A 22,235-nucleotide genomic window follows, 5' to 3' on the forward strand; every position below is an offset into this window, starting at 1 on the left:
TAACAAAGAAGCATCACTGTCAGAAGTGACATCCCATCTTTGTTAAGAAAGAAACGTATTGTACAAGGTTTAATTGGATAAATTGTATATGTTATAGCGCCAGGGGTGTTGATCTTCCAACTTCCCTCTGTAAATCTATGTGCATTGAGATGAGGGAGGTTTCTTACACCAGTCAGCTCCTATTGTGCGCCAGTGTAGCAGGCACAATCAACCATCCCAATTTCCCATATTGAGTTGAATGTTTGTGCAGCCTTCTGCACAACAATCAAAGAGCATGACCTAGCTAAGCCCAGTGAGCCCTCTCAAATGCATTCAAAGTATACGTGACAATCTTGAGGGCAACTGACCTCATCTTCAGGATCAGTTAGTGAATGGACTGATTTTAAGCATGGGCAATGTGCATGGCTAAATTTAAAACACACAAATATATATATTTATTTTCCAGGATGCAAAGTTTGTGGAGGAACGACGGAAACAACTTCAAAACTACTTAAGAAACGTCATGAACAAAGTCATACAGACGGTGCCTGATTTCGCTGCCAAACCTAACAAAGAAGGCTTAACACAGCTAATGCCCTTTTTTATGTAAGTCACTTTTTTAAACTGCCTTGAAAGCTCACTTGACACTAATACACATTGGAAGAAGCCATTTTGTTAGGGGTTCTAATATTTATGACCATGCTACTAACTTATGTCACTCACTGCTATGGATTCAGCCCACATAATGGCTGCATAATGTGTGTAAATAGTAGGAGCCTTTTACAATGGTCATTTTCTTTCAAGGGGGTCCATTCAATTTTGGGCAATGTTAATAGCGGCTGGAAGGAGGTCCCGGTGTGCTTCAATTGATTGTGCTGTTATGGCAGACTACAAGATTTCTGCTTGCACCCGTCCTGAGGTTCAGGCTGAATTCCTAGTGGCGCAATGCTGCTTTCTGCCTTTAGCGTGGTGCAAAAAGCATTGCAGCAGGCAATTAAGTCAGAGAATGCGGTTTCTCACAACTAAGCACCTGACTAGCAATGAAAATAAGGGCATCTCCCTACTAGTGATAACAATAATTTAATATTTCCGAGACCTCCTGCCCGGCACTATTAACTCCACTTTAAATTGGATCAACCCCAATGACACAGAGATTTAAGACATAGAGTTCTAACATCCAATGTTCATACTACACATACTTGGTATGCATCAGCTTATGGTTGAAATCATCTTTGATTTGTGAAGTTACTTGCAGCAAGATTATAGGCTCTTTGCAATGATTTCTGTCTTTATTGTATTTGTCATTTTTGGAAAAAGATAGTGGAACAACAAGATCGCTTTTCAAAACAAGTGGCCATTACCGGCCATCATCCTCATGTATGATGTTCAATTTAGGGACACAGTTTGCCCTAAACCATAGTAAATAATTAGACTATTATTTTCTTAGTCATAAACATGCAGCTGAGAGAGAGACTGAGAGGAGGGAGAGGTGAGAGAAAGAGAGGGAGAGGAGAGAGAAAATCATTGTTATTTGAAGGCTGTGGTTCAGTGCAAAGTTTTAACCTAAATGTAATGTTAATGAACACTCAAAAATAATCTTGTGAAGGCTGATGTACAGTATCTATTAAAAGGAATATGAAAAACTTTGTATGCTTCTATAATGTTATAGTTCAACACAATAATGCAGAATTGAATATGTATTGAGTGTTAAATGAAAGTATAAATTATGAATGCCATACTTGATATGCTCCATATAATATAACCTAATATAACCTGTACCAACCAATGAGATCCTCACATATTTTTGTTCTATACATACAGTATGTGTAATTTACCGTGCTAGCATTGTCCAACATGTTTATATACACTGTGTTTATCACATTACTCGTTGTTATATTTATATCATAACATAAGTGATTATCAATTGTCTCTCAAATGTACATAGAGAGTACTGCCAATATGCTTGGGAAACAACCACAATGCTAATATGTTTCCTGAAATTACCCATTTTTCTTTTCCGTTGAACGTAGGATGACTTTTATTGGAAACGGCAGTTGAGACTCAAGTTTATTTACTTTTAGTTTTGGCCTGAAATACTTAGGGAGGTATGCAACCTTCCGCTGCTATTTACGACATGGGAAATAGCGGCGGCTCCCTATTCAATGCTGTCATTAATGACAGCATTGATGCGGGATCACGGCAGAACAGGCCCGACTTCAGAAGCTGTTCTGCCGATAACGGCCGTGGATTGTTGTTATCTGGGTCGCAGATCGACAATCTATGGCTGTTTTCACGGCCACGCCCCCTTTGTGCCCATCGGCAGACGGGACATTGAATCCCGTCTGTCGTTATGCAGTCGATCTGACTGCAAACGGGCCTGGATCATGGCTGTCGGCGGGTATCGACAGCTGTGATCCCACATTGCATACCCCCCCTTAGAATACCTATCAAAAATATATATTATATTATTTATATTTATTTATATATATATATATATATATATATATATATATATATATATATATATATATATATATATATACATGTACAAATTAATAAGATGAGGATAGTCCAGGAAAAATACAGTCAATCACTCATCAGAAACAATCATCCTCTATTAAAATAATCTCCCCTTCCTATAATAATTGTCAACAAACGTCTCTTATTATTAATTGCTTGGATCCTTAAATGTTCCCATTAGTGTCCATAATACCTCCAAAAGCGATAAAAAAAAAATAGAGACACCATAGTGCAAAACCATATTTATTTAAACACTGTAAAATACAGGTAGTAAAAATGGACTCGTAATGTATTGTAAATTACCTTTTGTGAAAAGTTACATTAATTAGAGTAGATTCCACTTTATAGTCATTACCCATGTACAAGTACAAGGCAAAAAAATTTAGTTTAACATCTAACCAGATAGCAATATACGGCAAATATAATCTTTTTCTACAATTACAATATACAATAGAAATATAAAGCATTAAAATATCTAAAGACCAATGAATCGACAAAAAAGGTGAATTCAATAATAAGGCAGCTCTAAGAATAAATAATCCTTAATTTGCTGGCTCTGATCCTAAGGCACCTAAAGCTCCTTCCAAAAGCACAAACAATCCTTGAGCCTGGTAAAAAAAAAAAATCTTTAGAATGCTGCGAGCTAGACGAAAACAGAGTTTCTTCTGGACATCCTCATCAGCTTTAAGAGAGGTCCCTATAATCCACTGGATGGTTTTCAACACCCGCTGTACCATCTTGCACTCTGCAACAGGGCAAATCCCATACCGAATTGTAACACTACTGGTCAGGATACGCTCAATCGCACAGTGGTAGAAGTTCTTCAGTATTTCTGTAGACAGATGATATCTCCTCAGTATCCACAGAAAATAAAGGTCGAAGAGCTTTCTTTACTTAACTAGAAGTATTTGTGGACCAGGAACTTGAAACTGGAGACATGTTCAACAAACATCCCATACATTTTCTAAGGGGCATGATGACTCTACTTCTCCATTCTAAAGTCCATGGTAAGCTCCTTTGTCTTGCTGATTTTGAGAAGCAAATTATTATCAGGCACCAGGCAGCCAGATATTATACCTCCTCCCTATAGACTGACTTATCATTGTTGCTGATGAAGCCAATCACGTTGTGTCATTCGCAAACTTGATGATGGAAATAGATTTAATTAAAGGCCTACGGTTGTGAGTAAAGAAATAGACTCAACACACAGCCTTGAGGTACACCTGTCTCCCCACCTAACAGACTGAGGTTTATTGGTCAGAAAATCCATAATCCAGTTGCAGGGGAGACTGTTAATGCCCATATCTCCAGGTTTAATAATGATATTGGCCTATATGACAGTATTAAATGCTGAACTAAAAACAACAAACAACATTCATGCATATGTATTGTTTTATCCAGATGCGTGAGCACAGAGTGCAGCATCAATGAGACTGCATCCTCTGTGCTTTCATTAATGCACAGATAGGGTATTCTTTTAACTGTCCCCTGCCTCTCCAAGGTGTACCTGTGTACTCTGGATCCAGATATTAATAGAGGAGTTCATATTCCACAACCACTTTCTAGGTTGTAACATGTTGATCCATTTTCCAGTTGTAACTGGGACCTGTGTAAGGATTAAAAAAAATGCCAAAAGGAGGAAAATATTGCTTATAAGGGGGATGGATGGGGAAAGGGGGGTCAAATTAATACCCTACGGAGGTCATTCTGGATGACATGCTCATTAAATATTGAGACCTGCTCATTAAATATTCACTGCGCTGGGTCCCGCTCATTAGATATGCACAGAGCGGGACCAGCTTGCATTCACTATGGGGTGGGTCCTAAATACCGTTTCAGACCCATTCAGACTGCAAAACTCTGCTTTTTACCGGTTCCAAATACCGTTTTTTTTTTTAAACGGTAAATTCACTGTGGACCTTTCAGACCGCACATATTACCGTTTTGAAATGGTTAAAAAAGGGCAAAATACCAGGTAATATGTGTAGTCTGAAAGGGGCACTAAGTAGCACAAGCAGGTTTTCTATACAGTATATTTTTAACATTTACAATGTTAACAATATTGAGTGTGATAACATGTTCAGAATATCAACATTGACCATGCCAACATTTCGACGCTGACGTTATGTGGATATTGTTAGAATTACTATTTTTTCTGTCATTCTAGCTTGTTGAAATGTGACGTTTTGCAGGTGTCAACATTAATAATATCAACATTTTATCAATGTAAATATCGACCTGCTGACGACATTGTGAATATCGACATCAGCAATAAGGCCATGACTATATTGTTTCCCATTGAAAAATAGTCCTTCTAAGTCAGGGCTGGGCAATTGCGGCCCTCCAGATGTTGATGAACTACACATCCCAGGATGCTTTGCATTAGTTTTGCTATGTGGCCATGCTGAAACTGATGCAAGGCATGCTGGGACGTGTAGTTCATCAACATCTGGAGGGCTGCAATTGCCCAGCCCTGTTCTAAGTGGTGCTATTATCTCCCATGTACTCCCACCAGGGCCGGATTAAGGGCCTAATGGGCCTGGAGCTGAAAATGTTCAAGGACCTATTATGATGTCACTGCTATGTAGGCCTGTAGGACCCATACACTATACTCCACAATGTCTCCTTAAAAATATTAAAGTACAAAAATTGCATAAATGTGTAAATTAGGAATGCAATTTAATACTTATGATTTGTGTCTGGTGATCCTTATTCTGACATTATAGTGGGCCTATTTTTGTGTAGAGGCCTGGAGCTGCAGCTCCATCCGCCCCATTGGTAATCTGACCTTTACTCACACTCATCTCACATAAAAACTTTCTCATTCATACTGTATGTACTCAGTGCCATACAAACAGTATTATGTAGAAGAAAACTCCTGAGCTATGGTGCTTCCCAACAACGCAGTTTTATAATTATCAATAACAAGTGTACATAATACAAATTTACAGCCAGTGTGGATGTAAAACTACAATCAGTCCAGAGTGCAAGATGGGTATATTCACTGCCATGTAGCTCCACAGTATATCCTTTGCATAACATGTTCTAGTCTGAATAGAACATAAGGGAGGAAAAAAGTAAACAAAACATAGTGAGTATATATATTTATATATATATATATATATATATATGTATATATATATATATATATATATATATATATATATAGAATTTTTGTAAGGAGGGCACTCACCAATTCGCAGTTAAAACTTCATGTTTATTCAAACCATTAAAATATTGAACATCGGGTAGTTGTCAACGTTTCGGTCCGCATTTCAGACCTTCTTCAAGACAGACAAATGCAGCAAAAGATCTTACTCCAATAGAGACCTAACTGATACTCAGTATCAGTTAGGTCTCTATTGGAGTAAGATCTCTTGCTGCATATATACAGCAGAAAACAGATAATTCACAAAAACAAAGTCAGAAGCAGAATCTTGTGGAACTACAAGTCCCAGGATCGGTGATGTGAGAACAAAGTTTCTCTTTCAAAAGTAGCACTCAGGGAAAAATAAACCTGACAGCTCTGTTTAACAACCAAGGAATTGACCTGTATCCAACAGGTGTAGGGAATCTAGAGAAATCAGAACGGGCGCTCCATAGTGCTTGTGACGAAACGCGTAGGGACGTGTCCTAGCGTTCTTGCTACTAACAGAAGTCTGGGAGTGAGGAGAGAGTGTAACCTGCTCCAACTCACCGGTGCAGTGCACCCATACTTGCCTACTTTTGAAAACTAGTTTCAGGGAGATTATGGTTGACAGTAGCCTTTTGCACAGCTCTCCATTGAGGGGACGTGTCATGCTCCACCCAAAGGCCGTGTCTAGTTCCAAATTTTGAAGATATTGTGAACTTGACACTCAGAAGCATAGGTGTGTTCTACTACATCTGAGAGGAATCTTTTAAAATGACTTACATCCAAATGTGAATGATCCCCAAAGCAGTAAGTAAGAGCTACTATACTTGCTAAAGAAAGTCACTGATATTTGTCAGGGATTAGTAATCTATTCTGTTTTACATATGGTTCCATATAAATGGCCCAAGACATACATGTAGCTATAGGGAAGATTGTGTTTTATCTCCAACGCTGGGAAATGGCACTGATCATTCGATGTAAATGTATCTATCTCTCATTCCTTTTTTCCCCCAAAATATAACAGCTACATAATGTTGGCTAGGTGAAATGAGGGAGATTGCAATACTAATCAGGGAGAGAGGGAGATTGCTGCTATTTCAGGGAGTCTCCTGCAGAATGCAGGAGAAAAGGCAACTATGGGTGCAACATTTGTCTATGCTGTAAGATTGCGGGGTGATCTGAGACGCCTTACTTGGTAGGTAATCTGACACCTTTGTTCGTCCTTGTGTGATGCAAATACACCTGTTAAAAAAACAACCATTTACATGCACTATGCAGCGCCCGTTCCGATCTCTCTCTCTCTATATATATCTAAATATATATATAGATATATATACTCGGCGTTGCGGCCTGGCACTCTCCCAATACTCATCCGCGCCGGTGCCCTCCGGACAATATTTGTATTGTAAAAGACAAAGCAAACTGCGGCACTCAAGAGTCTCACCTACACATTGAAAACGGGGGCTTGAACCCCGAAACGTCGGAATTCGCATATGCCTAATAAATGCCCACATTTGATACCTTTGAAGACCCTTGAGTGCCGCAGTTTGCTTTGACTTCTACAATACAAATATTGTCCGGAGGGCACCGAGGCGGATGAGTATTGGGAGAGTGCCAGGCCGCAACGCCAAGTATATATATATATATATATATATATATATATATAGAGAGAGAGAGAGAGAGAGAGAGAGAGAGAGAGAGAGAGAGAGAGAGAGAGAGAGAGAGAGAGAGAGAGAGAGAGAGAGAGAGAGAGAGAGAGAGAGATCGGAACGGGCGTTGCATAGTGCATGTAAACGGTTGTTTTTTTAACAGGTGTATTTGCATCACACAAGGATGAACAAAGGTGTCAGATTACCTACCAAGTAAGGCATCTCAAATCACCGCAATCTTACAGCATAGACAAATATATATATATATTTATTGACAGAATGCGGAAGGGGTTTGTTAATGAAGCAAAGGTGCGTTGCTAAGATAGTGGGGATCAGTTTTCTAAAAATCATCGGGACTTCCCATTGGTGATCACCAGATAATTACACCCTACATCGGAGTTTCCTAAACTCTGCCATAGCAGTCCAGGTTTTAAGGATATCTATGCTTGAGCACCCATGACATTATTAGTACCTAAGTCAATTTGATTTAACCATCTGGACTCAAACATGGATATTCTTAAAACACTGCTTCTTGACTACAGAAAGTTCTAAAAAGTCCAGAGATGGGATGATTGTAATGCCCAGATCTATTACATCCTAAATACAGGGGTGCTCTCATTTGAAGAGGTATGTTGCCATTATTCCTTATATTTAAAGTAATTATTTACCAAGTGCAGATTTTATTAGGAAGACCTACAGTACATTCAGAATCCAGCTTCTTCTTGTTTGGGAATGGTGGATAAATGGTGATTCAAGAACTACTGTAGACAGTATTTTTGGTGCTGTTTATAAAATGAGGGGGGGGGGGTAATAATAAGAGATACACACTTGGTTTTGGATCACTGTTTTGCCACTTCAATAAGAATATATCTTTAGCCATTTCAAGTAGATTTATTTAAGTTTTCTTCTAAAAATAGCATGGTATAATACAGATGCAGCACCGCTAATACAGCGGGGATCTGGTGGTCGGATCATCAACCGCCAGATGCCGGCAGGAGACGCTGGTATTTGGGAAACAAATGACTGATATAGAGATTGGAAAGTGACCAGCCTAAAAAAAAGGCAAAGTAGTCTTGGAACAAGGATGAGAAAGTCATTTGTGGTGAAAGGGTTAAATGCAGACACTACTAATCCTCTCCTTTAGATAGCAAAGCAGCATAAAGGGCACATCTTTTAAAAGAAGAGCCAAGGTAATTAGTAATGAATATTAATGTAACTTTGCTATCTTGTATCAGATATGGGAGCACGAATCCAATGCCTTACTGTATTTTCCATTTGAAAATGCTTTATAAAGTATATCACAGGGGGATTTTGCATTCCCACTGGGACTGCTTTTAAACTTTAATTAAACTGTTTAAAAGTTCAAGGCAAAGATTTTATTGAAATATAAATCTATATCATGTTGTTCATATTGAGGTGAGCTGGTTAAACATAACATGTATGGCATATACTGTATTTCCCGGAGTGCCACTTTATTTGCTTGGATATTTGTATGGGGAGTGAAGGCTCTCCAGTCTACGAGGAGTGCTGGGCAGCAGGAGTGATCCATAGAAACACTTAGATAATAAAACAGATGCAAACGGTGGTCCCCTAGGGGACAAACAGGCGCTGGTGTTGGTTCAGATCCCAGCTGCTGTGCAAAAGTGGGGTAGTTACAGTAGTCCCACAAACAAGAAAAAGAACAGATTGGTGGCACAGCGCTAGTTTGAGGAGGAATAATCACCATGGGATATAAAAATACATAAAAATTTTAATAAAAACACATTCATTTAGTACATTGAAAATAAAATAAATTAAATATGATAATAATTTGATAAAGTGGTCTCACTGTCAGGATGGATGTTGAAGCCACTGAAATTTAGAACTGTAATTTTGTTCCTATTGGTAGGTGCAGAGTACCGTGGCCGCTGTTTTTATATTCCAATATTTGGGAAGGTGCAGAAAGTGTTGTGTCCGCTCAGTTTAGGGGGTGTCCCATTAGGGGGTCACGGGGAAAGTCGATGCGATGAGTGGTATGTAGATCCCAAGGGGCCTGGATGTCCTGTGGCCAATATGTGGCCGATGCAAGGTAGACCACAATCGATTTCAATCTGCTGACCTCCTTTCAATATCCATATCTGGTGTCCACCTGGAGATGTCTGGAGGTTGATACAGGAGGAAGTGGCTGTGGTCCACAGGGTAGAACCCGGGGGGACTTGACTGGAACAGGTGACTTAGATGGATGGGCCGCACCTGGAGAAATGTCTCTGTTAGTGGTCCAAACCGGTGAAGGGTCTCAACAGGTGGCCAGTGTGGTGGGGCTCACCTGGAGAAGGGTCTCTGTGATGGGTCTCAAGTGCAGATGAGCTGGTCCTGTGGGGGGATTTTCCCAGTGGCAATGGTTCGAGTGAAGGGTGATGAAGGGTGGCTGAGTCCAATCCTGAGAGTGGAAAGGTGTAAACTAACGCGTTTCACCAGTTCAACTTGGTTTATCAAAGGTGATCCTCTAGCTGCTGGAGCTCTATATTAATACTGTGGCCAATATGGCTGCTGATTGCTACCAGCTGTGTGGATTTATGACATAAAATTTGTTATTAGAAAAAAACATACATGACATATATGAATCCCATGGTGTATTACATCAACAAATTAAAAACAGGAGACAGACTTGTATACAAATATCTGTTTCTAGAGATAATATAAGGTAGACCGCTTTCAGATATGTAGATAACAAAACAGAATTGTGTTACTTAGCCACTGCCACACATAAGTGCCCAATCTCTCTGGCAAACAGGTGTTACTTGCCCTTTAAATAAAGGGCCTGATTCAGATACAGGGCCAGATGCACTAAGCTTCAAAAACAATAAAATGGAGAGTGATAAACAACCAACCAATCAGCTCCTGCCTGACATTTTTCAAACACAGTCTGTGACATGGCAGGCATTGGCTGGCTGTTTACCACTCCTAATTTGATCGTTTTTGAAGCTTAGTGCATCTGGCCCACAGTCCTAGATGCCATTGCAGCTGAGATCCTGTATGCAGCAGTTTTGTGAAAATATGCACATTGTGCAGCAATTCGGATCTCTATTCAATTTCAGACACCCACTGATGTTGTCTCAGATCCGCCACTTGTTTACGAAGATGCGGACATCAGATGCACATCAGATGATAATCGACCTTGAGTAACCATGCAGTCATACAACAAGGCTGTCGGAACTAAGACACCACAGGCATTTTAACTATGTGCGGGATAGCAGAGCCAAGCTGTGACCTCCACTCCCTTATTACCACTGCCAAATTATCCCTGATTGCCATCAGACCCAGATTGTTTATTCTAGATGAATTAGCTGGTTACCCCAGCTCCTGATGAAGACGCAAGTTTGCGTTGAAACGCGTTGAGCACCATCTCCACCGCACCCCAAACTTGCTCCTTTGCACACCAGACTGCACTTCCAATTTGCACTTTATTCCGGACCAGTCATCTGTTTACATCCAGGATCCCCTTCCCCCATTGTTCAGCAGCTACAAGCAGCATCATGCCAGGTATTCATACCTAAAGGACTGCCTCATATGAACTGGCTCTGAACCTGCCTGGACCCACTAGGAAATTATCCGGATTGGACAATCTATGCAGCATTATTAGCAAGGAGACCCCCGATTACCTTCCAGTACAACTGGTAACTATCATCTGCTGGTGCAATAATTTATGTGGAGCATACATCTATATATTCTTGTTCACAAAATTGTTTTTAATTTTCATTATTTTTATTGTAATATGAGAATTCTCATTAAATTGTAATCTATATTATTAAATGTACAAAAATCTTTCGTGGTAGTGTATATTCTTTCAGTAAAAACCTAGCGCTGTACACCCAATCCTTCTTATTCTAGATGAATGTCCATTAACACATCGATAAGAAAGGATGGCAGAAAATGTAAAGATTTATAATTCTTGTTTCTATTGGATGAAAGCATCAGATAACACTACTACATACAAATCTGGTACATTACTCATGCAGTATTAAAGGTAACCAATGAAGCCTCTGTGATCACTGGATATTGGACCAGTCTTTATAATCTTTCTGTGTACTGCTTCCAATGGAATATATAACACTTACCGCAAATGTTCATTTGATCACTGTATGTAAATAATTAAATGTGTGCCATTAGGGGGAAAAGATGTAAATATTATTGTGGAGAACGACCTTTAGAGACTTTAAAAGCTGAAAGTTATGGCCTGTATCTTTCACTGAGGAAATAAGTAGCAATGTTTAAAATCACATTTTCATTTCTGTCTGGAATTTAAGTGTTTTTCCAATAGTAAACCAGCTGTAACACTGCCAAGATCTTTGTCTGATTGCTAAATCAAAAGTACTTGGAAAGAACTTAGAACGTGTGTTACGGGAAATAGCAGGAAATAACCTTGCAGCTCTTCTAGATATGATGGTATGGGGTAAAAACTGCTGTTGCCCAACACCAATGTAAGGGCAACAGTGCACTTAATTTTCCCTAAAGGCTCATTATGAAATTAAGGTTTTCTGCTGAATTAAATTTAACTATAGCATATTGGCATTGTAAGCTCCACTGGGGCAGGGACTGATGGAAATGTTCAAATATTCTTTGTATAACGCTGCGGAATATGTGTGTGCTATATAAGAAACTGTTAATAAATAAATTGGCACAAAACAAAGAACACACTATCTGAAGATGCAATGTGTAGCCCTCATCACACAAGCCAACATAGAGCATACAGTAAGTCCACACCCCTTTGTGACAAATGCAGTACCCATATTCTACTGCTGCAGTCACCCAGGTCACTGTGCAATGCAGCTTTCTCAAAGGAAAAGCTGCTTTACACAGCAAAATGTGTCAGGTGATTGCTACACAGCCTTGTCACCACCTACCGTCTGGTTTGGACCAGCCTTGGACAATCCTTGGCTAGACACCCTCTGTGAGAAACCTGCATTGCAGCAAAAAAAGCCAAGCCAAACAGCATCTGGGAGTTAGAGGACTATGTATACAGATGGAGCCGGGCTCTCTCTTGCTGGCGAATCGCCAGACTGTCTCCGCTGGCGATCCGCCAGCAGCGAGGCGCTCCATCTGACTGAGATGCGCGTGTGTCTCACACGCACGCGCATCTCACTTTCCGGGCAGCAGAGCGTCTGGAACCCTGTCCGTCTCCACTTCAGGGAGACGGACAGGGTTAGGGGGGGGGGGGGTGCGGGGAGGCGGTGGGGACCCCGGGTGACCGCCGACAAGCCGGCAGGGACCCGGGGGAAGCGCAGTCGGAAGGGGACACGTGCGCGTCCCCTTTCGCATATGAGATGGCGGCTGGCGGGGGATGGCGGCTGACGATTCTGCCGCCATCTCCTGCAAAGACCAGGCCGGCTCCATCTGTACCATCCGTACTTACCAAATCAGATTTACCATCTCCACATCCATGCTGTATGAGATTCAGAGCACCACTCCCAAGAGGTGGATGTTAATTATTCAAACTACCATTCAGAGACTTTTGCTTATTTCCAAAGGCATTATAGGAATGGACCGGTTTTGAGCATTAGGTGCATACTTTCTAAGTGCATTAGCAACACATTTTATCTATATTGTATTCCAATGGTCCATCATATGATTTAATAACCCAATAATTGAATCTGCTCGATAATTTACCACGTCGTTAAACTATTGTAATCGTATTCTCATTTATTTTTATTGGTTTTAGCGCTGCTTCCTTTATTGTTGTTTTATTTCATATATCCTTTATCAAGTAGCTACTACTGTATAAACAACATGTGTGGTTGCGCCTCCATCGGACCTCCCCCCAGTAGGCCCTGTCCCGATTGTTATGGGATTGCCCATGGTTTTTTTATGTGCAGGTTCCCTTTGTGAACAACTTCTGCGACTTTTGGAGCTGTTCGCAGGGGACGGGCGTGATCGACGGTGGAGACAAGGGTCACCCATGGGAATGCCCAGCATTTCATGGGCGTTCTCATGGGCATGCAGGCGGAAGAAGTGGGGCGTCAGCTGCGCGCCCTATATTCGTCATGGAGCTCGCAAATAAAAGTCAGTTCCCACTGACTTTTATTTGTGAAGCCAGGAGAAATGATTAGATGGTCAGCGACCATCAAATGATTTATCCGGCAGCAGCAGCATGCAAGGGGAAATGGCCGGCGGGTATGCAGCAGGGTGGTGGGACAGGCTGCTTGGTAAGCTGCGATCTTTGTAGCTTACTGAGTCCCAGCCCCCCACCGGGGGAAGGTCAGGATTTAGTCTGTGGGAGGGAAGGTCGGAGTTTAGAATGCAGAAGTTAAAGTCAGATTTTAGGCTGCGGGAGGGAAGGTCAGGGTTTAGGCTGCGGAAGGGAAGGTCAGGGTTTAGGCTGCGGGAGGGAAGGTCAGGGTTTAGGCTGCGGGAGGGAAGGTCAGGGTTTAGGCTGCGGGAGGGAAGGTCAGGGTTTAGGCTGCGGGAGGGAAAGTCAGGGTTTAGGCTGTGGGAGGGAAGGTCAGGGATTAGGCTGCGGGCCAGAAGGTCAGGGTTTAGGCTGCAGGAGGGAAGCTCAGGGTTTAGGCTGCCGGAAGGAAGGTCAGAGCTTAGGCTGTGGGAGGGAAGGTCAGGGTTTAGACTGCGGGAGGGAAGGTCAGGGTTTAGGCTGCGGGAGGGAAGGTCAGGGTTTAGGCTGTGGGAGGGAAGGTCAGGGTTTAGGCTGCAGAAGGGAAAGTCAGGGTTTAGGCTGTGGGAGGGAAGGTCAGGGATTAGGCTGTGGGCCAGAAGGTCAGGGTTTAGGCTGCAGGAGGGAAGCTCAGGGTTTAGGTTGCAGGAAGGAAGGTCAGAGCTTAGGCTGTGGGAGGGAAAGTCAGGGTTTAGACTGCGGGAGGGAAGGTCAGGGTTTAGGCTGCGGGAGGGAAGGTCATGGATTAGGCTGCGGGCCAGAAGGTCAGGGTTTAGGCTGCAGGAGGGAAGCTCAGGGTTTAGACTGCAGGAGGGAAGCTCAGGGTTTAGACTGCAGGAAGGAAGGTCAGAGCTTAGGCTGTGGGAGGGAAGGTCAGGGTTTAGGCTGCGGGAGGGAAGGTCAGGGTTTAGGCTGCGGGAGGGAAGGTCAGGGTTTAGGCTGCGGGAGGGAAGGTCAGGGTTTACGCTGCAGAAGGGAAAGTCAGGGTTTAGGCTGCAATAGGGAAAGTCAGGGTTTAGGCTGCGGGAGGGAAGGTCAGGGTTTAGGCTGTGGGAGGGAAGGTCAGGGTTTAGGCTGCGGGAGGGAAGGTCAGGGTTTAGGCTGCAGGAGGGAAAGTCAGGGTTTAGGCTGCGGGAAGGAAGGTCAGGGTTTAGGCTGCGGGCCAGAAGGTCAGGGTTTAGGCTGCAGAAGGGAAAGTCAGGGTTTAGGCTGCAATAGGGAAAGTCAGGGTTTAGGCTGCGGGAGGGAAGGTCAGGGTTTAGGCTGTGGGAGGGAAGGTCAGGGTTTAGGCTGCGGGAGGGAAGGTCAGGGTTTAGGCTGCAGGAGGGAAAGTCAGGGTTTAGGCTGCGGGAAGGAAGGTCAGGGTTTAGGCTGCGGGCCAGAAGGTCAGGGTTTAGGCTGCAGGAGGGAAGCTCAGGGTTTAGGCTGCAGGAAGGAAGGTCAGAGCTTAGACTGCGGGAGGGAAGGTCAGGGTTTAGGCTGCGGGAGGAAAGGTCAGGGTTTAAGCTGCGGAAGGGGAAGTTGGGGATTAGGCTATGGAAGGGAAGGTCTGGTATTAGGCTATGGAAGTGAAGCCCAGGGATTCGGCTATGGAAGAGAAGGTCAGGGATTAGGCTACAGAAGGGAAGGTCAGGGTTTAGGCTGTGCAAGGGGAGGTCATGGTGTAGGCTGTGAGAGTAGAGGGTTAGGCTGTGGGAGGGGAGGAAGTTTAGGTTTAGGCTGCAGGGGCGAAGGGGTAGGATTAGATTTAACAGCACAGCCAGCCTGTTCTCCCTTTATTCCTTGCAGCACAGTTTGCCTTATGTACAAATCCCAGAGGGACCCCCCCCCCCCCCCCCCCCCACACACACACACACACACTCTTGCACTACAGCAAGCTGCCATCATGGTCAATCATTTCCTCCCGCAGCCACACAACCGCCCCCTGTCCCCAGTCCCACTCACCTTGCTGTCGGAGGTGGTCAGGAATCTGTACCCGCACAGTAAACTGCTGCGGGTACCGGTGTCTCCAGAGAAGCTGTCGCCGTGAAAGGGAAGGGAAGTACCTCACAGAGCGGGAGGAGGTAGAGCTCCTCCTCAGCTTCCTGCTATGCTGCTACAGCTGCTCTGTATTTGGCAGCAGTCGGGAGTTAGTACCCACGCACAGCAGAGGAAGCAGAAAGCGCAGCAGGGAAGGCACTAGGCAATAGAGCGTCTCTAACTGCTTCACATCCTCTGCTACTGCCGGCTGCCCCTGTCACACAGGCAGAATCATACATTGTTGTATACTGTACATCAAGCCAGGTATTTTAGGAGCACCCCACAGACCCCGCCGGTGCTGGCTCCTCCACGCCACCACGGGGTCTGCCTGACCATATTTATGCCACTGTGTTATACTATGCAGAGGTAGTGGTAACAAATATACTTGACAAGGAAAAAATGAAAATAGAAACAGCGCTGTGCAAAATAATTTCCCTTATTTATTGAAAATAAAATATATACTTAAATCAATGGTGCTAAAAATCAGCAGCTACAAACAATTTAGGCACATATAAATACTATATTAGTATACCCCATAAACTTCTGTAATTAGAGGTTAGTGCATGCATGCAATTTGGCTCCAGGCAATATCGCTCCTATACAGTTAGTATGTTAGTAGATTATTTCCATTTTGCTCAGTCCCACCTATGTGCACATGGTGTAAATTTGTATATCCTTATAGTGGTCTCAGCAGTGGGCGAAGGATTGGACCCTTCTATAGGATTTGCGCTGAGGAGAGCAGCTTGATATAGAGGTACAATTGTAAAGGTGAAGTTGTGCGAACACAGCTTGGGGTCAAGTCCGCATCATCCCAATCAGCGCTTGACCCCAAGCTGTGTTCGCACAACTTCACCTTGACAAAGGGAAAAGGCAAAAACAAAGCAGAGTGCAGAGTTTCATACAAATCACATGTCCACATGAAACATATCATATTGCTCAGGAAGAAAACTAAACACTCTATCATCAACTCCTTCCATCTGACCATTATTACATTTTAATACAGCTATACAATGCAGTGCCCTCTTATAATTTATATTTTATAATAAAGTGCTTCCTCCTGTGGTCAGGGAACAGGGGTAAATTACCCCAAATGGGGTAAAAATGAATTTCCGTGGCGGTAATGGACGGTTGTGCTGCCGAGACACAGCCGGGCATGCATATGAATATGCATGCCCGGCTGTGTCTCAGCAGCGCTACTGTCCATTACCCCCAGGAATTTCATTTCATTGTATATAGAATCTTTACATAGATTCTATATACATGCCTGGCTGTGTGTGTTACAGTACTGTAGTATACAAGCAGTGCAGTGCGTCAGGCCCTTGTGTATAACACGCTTCCCTCGGTGATGCTCAGGGCCACGCCTCCAAGTCTGCCCACTTCTTCAGTAGAGTTGAGTGCATCATCTCGGCAGCGCACAGTCTGTACTGCTGCTGCGGCGCTGAGTTTCTTTGCCCGGTTATAGGCACCTGTCCAGGTATACCCATCTCTAGTCTAGGGGAAAAGATATGCACAGACTGTCACTATAGCATCTTGTAATACTGACACTAATAGTTGCCTGGACGTCACATTATCAATGGCTATATCACACACAGCCTGGCAGCCATTGATAATGATGATGATGATGATGATGATTACCATGTATGGCTGTGTGTGGTACAAATTTTGTATCACACACAGCCATACATGGTAATTATCATCCTCCTCATCATCAATGGCTGCCAGGCTGTGTACCGTACTAACAGGATATATCATAATTTTCTGGGGGTACAGTGTGTATTACATTTATATGATTTCCTTCCTTTCAAATCAAGGGAGTAACGTTGGCGTATCTAAATATATTTTGGGGTAAAAGGTAAAAAAGTTCCCTTACCCCTGGTGTATACTGTATGTACAACGTATTCTAATGTATATTATTTAACCCATCGGCTACCTCTGATGCAATTCTGCTATACAGAAAATATATTTCCATGTCCATTTTTCATTATTATTCATTGCAAAAGCCCTCCACTGCACCGTGTTTGTTGGTTCCGTAAGCTCAGCGGGGGTCAGCTGGGTACATATCACAGGCACAGCCAAGACAGAGCTCAGAGACATGCTCCCGCTGGCTGGATAATAGATTTGCCATGTGTAACGCAAGGTAGGAGAAGGCGCTGAGCTATCTCTCATATTTATCAAACAGGGAGGATGGAATATACTATTTATTGCTTGTTACAGTAATGTTACCTTCAGTGAACTTGAAATAGGCTGAATTCCTGCCATGCCAGTTGTAAGCAATGTCTAAATGACTATAAGCATTTTTTTTTTATCAATACACTACCTCAAAAATAACACTATGTTACAAACATTTTGTCTTTGGGTAGTAAGGTCTGTTTATTGCTTAAAGTATGGAAAAAATGTATAAATTTCTTTTATATATAAAGTAAAAAAAACAACAAATCAGTGTATGTATGAAATTAATTTATAAACTTGTACAGACGTGCCAATTAGAATTCAGTAAGTGATTTATGGTAATACAGTGTATCACTTCCATGTGTCAGCCCCCAAATGTAGTGTCCCGTCATGTTATCATCATTACACCGCCCTTGTGTTCAAACTCTAGTATATCTTATTGCAAGTTCTCCGCTTGCTCCTCCGAGCTTGCTCCCATGTTTTCCTTGAATTTGTCAATATGAGCAACAAGAATGTGGACTGTGAGGGACATCCTGCACTCCCTTGTGCCAAAGTTCTTTACCAATATATCAACCACTTAAACATAGGAGGTTGTTCTGGTTCATACGCATCCCCCATGTGCTCGTATGGGGGAGCGAAGTTTGGTGAAAGTGGGCACGGCAAACTGCTTCATTGCCATACCATTCGCACCTAGCAGTGCGGGCAAGGGCTTGGGGTGTTCCCATGAAAAAGCTGGGCGTTCCAATGATAATATGCGGCAAGCAGGCAGTCAGTGGACTTCAAATGCCCGCACAGGGCATTCGCAGATGTAAGGTACCGTAGAGGTGCCTTACATCTGCCAGTGCTGTATAAATCGTTTGATTGTCGGTGACCATCGGATGATGTCATCCCAGTGTGCAAGCTGTGAATGGATGTTTATGCTGGGGGGGGGGGGCATGCGTGGCCTTGCGGGTGGTGTTTGGTGGACTCGCAAGGCTTCCAAATTCCTTCTTCTATGCGAACATCTTTGGGAATTCCTTGCACTGGAGGATATTGCTAATCTGTTGTCCCACTAAAATACCTGCTTTGGCCTGTGCATCAGACAGCTAAGCAAAGAAGTCTTCAAGTTACGTGAAAGCTGACAAATCCTTACCTAAAGCTCTAATTGTCTTGATTATTGACAAACATGCAGAAATATACTTTGTATGCCTCACATATCTTAATAGTTGCTTGAATTAAGTACTTATTTTCTCTTGTCTTAATAGCGTGGCTGCAGACATAGCACAATGCTTGTGTGGGATGCTTGTAGCCTAGATGCCATCTCTGAGAATTGCAGTTATGTATCCATGTATATGTATTACTAAAGGTAAACTAATATTCTGAGCATAAAGTTGCGTTGTCTTTATACACTAGGTAGACAATCGTGAGTGGAAACTGACAGCAAATAGATCAATGAGATTTTATTGACATCAGTACATTGTAGGTCCAGTACTGGAAACTGTCCAAAAGTTCCAGGACAAGTGACCACCTGTGACACTGAAGAAGGCATTTTCAATACTTTTGGGGCATAGGAATTCAGAAATAACACTTCAAACACAATGACAAACACAATGTTCAGAGCACCCCTACTTACAAAATACCTTAATTGAACCCACTGATTCTGTTCATTCCTGATTGCACAGAGCAGGCATATCACATTATTATGACATCATATATTGATCATTCTGTGACTTTTTGACCTTTCACTTCAGAGGTTTTCATTATTATATTCCTCAGTTACAGATCCGCAATCTCTTTAATAAATGTATGCATTAAATACATTTATAAAGATCCTATATGCAGTTCAGAAAGGTTAATAACATAGTTAAACTTCCAACATGCACAATGATCGCAGCATTGACATGATGAAATATGGGTGGTTTAATTGCACTTTCTAACAATCAATAGCTAACGAAGAACAGTGGAAGATATGCGGTATTGTTATTGAAAACATTATTACAAATAAGTTACTTACTTCATCCATCTCAAAAAGCTTGGAATCATTGGAAGCATAGCCTGTATAGTCCGAAGTCTTTCTGTTTCTTTATATACTAAGTAATCTTGTTCAGCTAAATAAAGTACAGTAATACATAAGAGTAATAAAAATAAAAGTAATTTATAAAGTTTTTTTTAGTAAATGCATGATTGCAGAGGTGGATTTAGACATCATGGGACACTAGGCAAGACATACATTTAGGAATTCCCTTCCTTAAAAAATTCTTAGTGTGGGCCCCTCACCCCCTCCTTATTGTAGCAGGCAGGTAGGCCTCCGCCCAGTCATTGTATGCTACCCCATAGTATATGCACTGGTGTAACTACCATAGGTGCAAGTGGTGCAGCTGCTATGGGACCTGAGCTGTTCCCAGGGCAGAACCCCTGCACCCATTCACAGGCTGCTCCCCCTTCACCCCTACTTGCTAGAGAGTGTGGTCATTGGCTGCCTTAGCAACCCACTCAGTGGCTAAACTATAAATTTTGCTCCCTCCTGCCAAAAATTTTGCTCCCCCCTGCCTGATCACAGCGGCTGCGTCCTCTCCGGTATCCGGGAGGATGGCCGAGCTGTGTGGCCGCTCTGCCAATGTAACCAAGGTGGGAATGGGAAGTTAGCAATTGCTAGATGTTGATATGTCTCTCCAGTCCTCAGTCCTCAGTATTGGGGAATATCAGAGTCCTCAAACTCTGATATTCCCCAATACTGAGGACTGGAGAGACGTTTCAACATCTAGCAATTGCTAACGTCCCATTCCCACCTTAGTTACATTGGCAGAGCGGCCACACAGCTCGGCCATCATCCCAGATACCGGAGAGGACGCAGCCGCTGTGATCAGCGCAATCTGCTTCCCTTCCGCAATACAGCAGTGCAGTGAGCGGGCGCCGCGAGGTGTCATCGGACCCCGCACAACACACAGGAGGCGCCCCGCTGAACACTGTTATACAGCCACAGACCAAAATCAACTGCGGTAAGCAGTAAGTACCGCTTCTGTGACTGTCATCTTTCTCCCCCAGATTCGGGACGTTATAAAACAGCTGAGCATTTCAGTTACCCCACTAGGAGTTCAAAAGTGGAATACAAACTATCCCAGTGTGATGCTACACCATCTTATTGCTCACTGATGGGACATTTTCCCTATACTAGGGATTGACAGCAAGTTGCTGTGTCTGCTGCAAAACCAACTAATTTGTTGCATTTCTGAGATTAGGATCGGTAACTATGAAATTATAACAGAAAAGCAATAACCGATATATGTATTCCTTATTTTAGGCTTAATTTGCATGCATGCAATTAATTGTTTTTATTGTGATTCATTGTGAATTATTAAATTGTTATAAAATGTTTTCTTGAGTGTACATAAGGCGCCTAGTGGTATCTTTTTACAGCCTGTAACATGACAGTAAGCAGGTGATTGATTGGCTGGACGTTTATCTCTCCTGATCACCCTTGGATTTATCTCTTGTTAAAGCTTAATACATCTGCCCCAGTATGTGTAATGTGAGACATATAGGGGGAAATTTACTAAAGGAAATTTGAAAAAATAGGTGTATTTGTATCCAGAAATACACTTATTTTTGACATTTACTATCCCGAAAATACGGCAATGTGTATTCGTATTTATAGCACATCAATACGAATACGAATTGCCATATTTTCGGGATAGTATATGTCAAAAGTAAGTGTTTTTTCTGGATACAAATAATAATTAAAGTAATCGTAAATTAGGATTATTGTAAAGAACATAAAGGGGGAATGAAACCATTCCTTTTATCCGTCCTTTCCCAGCCTATAAAAACTCATCCTGTGATCATGGATACATTCTTCATTAGTGACATTCAAATTCATGCAGTAATGTATAAATTTTAAACTCAATGTATTTGAGTTTTATTGTATTGTACCTCCAGCTCACATCCAATTTTCAGCTCTCTCTACTTTTACTACTATTCTTTGGATTTTGTCATTAACACTTTTAATTTTCCTTTCGCTCTGTTTGTTTTTGTTATGTACTTGCTTCTTATGCCACCTAAATATTTTATTCAAAAAGTTAGTTACATTCTTACGATAGTTTTCTCTCACGAGAACATCCTGTAGTATTTAATTAGAAGCTCTTTGATATTGCGGTTTCTCACCTTACAAGATTGTGTCAGCTGCCATGTGTTAAAAACAGTGTCTATTTCCGAAAAGCAGTTTGCCATAGAGATGTGACCAAATGTACTACATGCTGTACAGTAATTAATGCAATTACATTAGCATCACTTTTGTATAGCACTTTATCATTATTTTCTTTTATCTGCAGCTGACACGGAAGTGTGTTATACAGTTCTGAAAGTCCGACTACACACAGTCACATCAGTATAGTCAATCTGTCCTCAGTATGCCGTGTAATGCAGCTCCACCCATAGTAGTCCTACCGAGGACTCCAAATCACAAAATAGGGTACTTGTTTATTATCTGGGCGCCCGATTTTTTCATCGCATGCCACTACTTAAGGCATGCGATGCGATTTTTCATTGTAAAGACCCGATTTTTATTGTATAGTCCCCCATGGGTGATTTCATACCCCCACTATCCAACTACACATGGAGTTGAGTTTATATAGTGTTGGGAGCG

General features: G+C 42.4%; 1 protein-coding gene across 2 annotated transcripts in view; it reads left to right on the forward strand.

The window, feature by feature from the left end:
• The window catches only part of SNX29 (sorting nexin 29), a 522,757-nt gene that overhangs the window by 441,881 nt on the left and 58,641 nt on the right, over positions 1-22,235 (forward strand). The window contains exon 20 of one of the 2 annotated variants that reach the window (XM_083153313.1): positions 446-585. The exons of the other annotated variant lie outside the window; for it this stretch is intronic. Coding sequence (XP_083009439.1) covers positions 446-585 — 140 coding nt within the window. The remainder of the gene's footprint in view (positions 1-445; positions 586-22,235) is intronic. 2 annotated transcript variants of the gene reach the window in all.

The sequence above is a fragment of the Crinia signifera genome, chromosome 7 (assembly GCF_055691185.1).
Source record: "Crinia signifera chromosome 7, ASM5569118v1, whole genome shotgun sequence".
Lineage (NCBI taxonomy): Eukaryota > Metazoa > Chordata > Amphibia > Anura > Myobatrachidae > Crinia > Crinia signifera.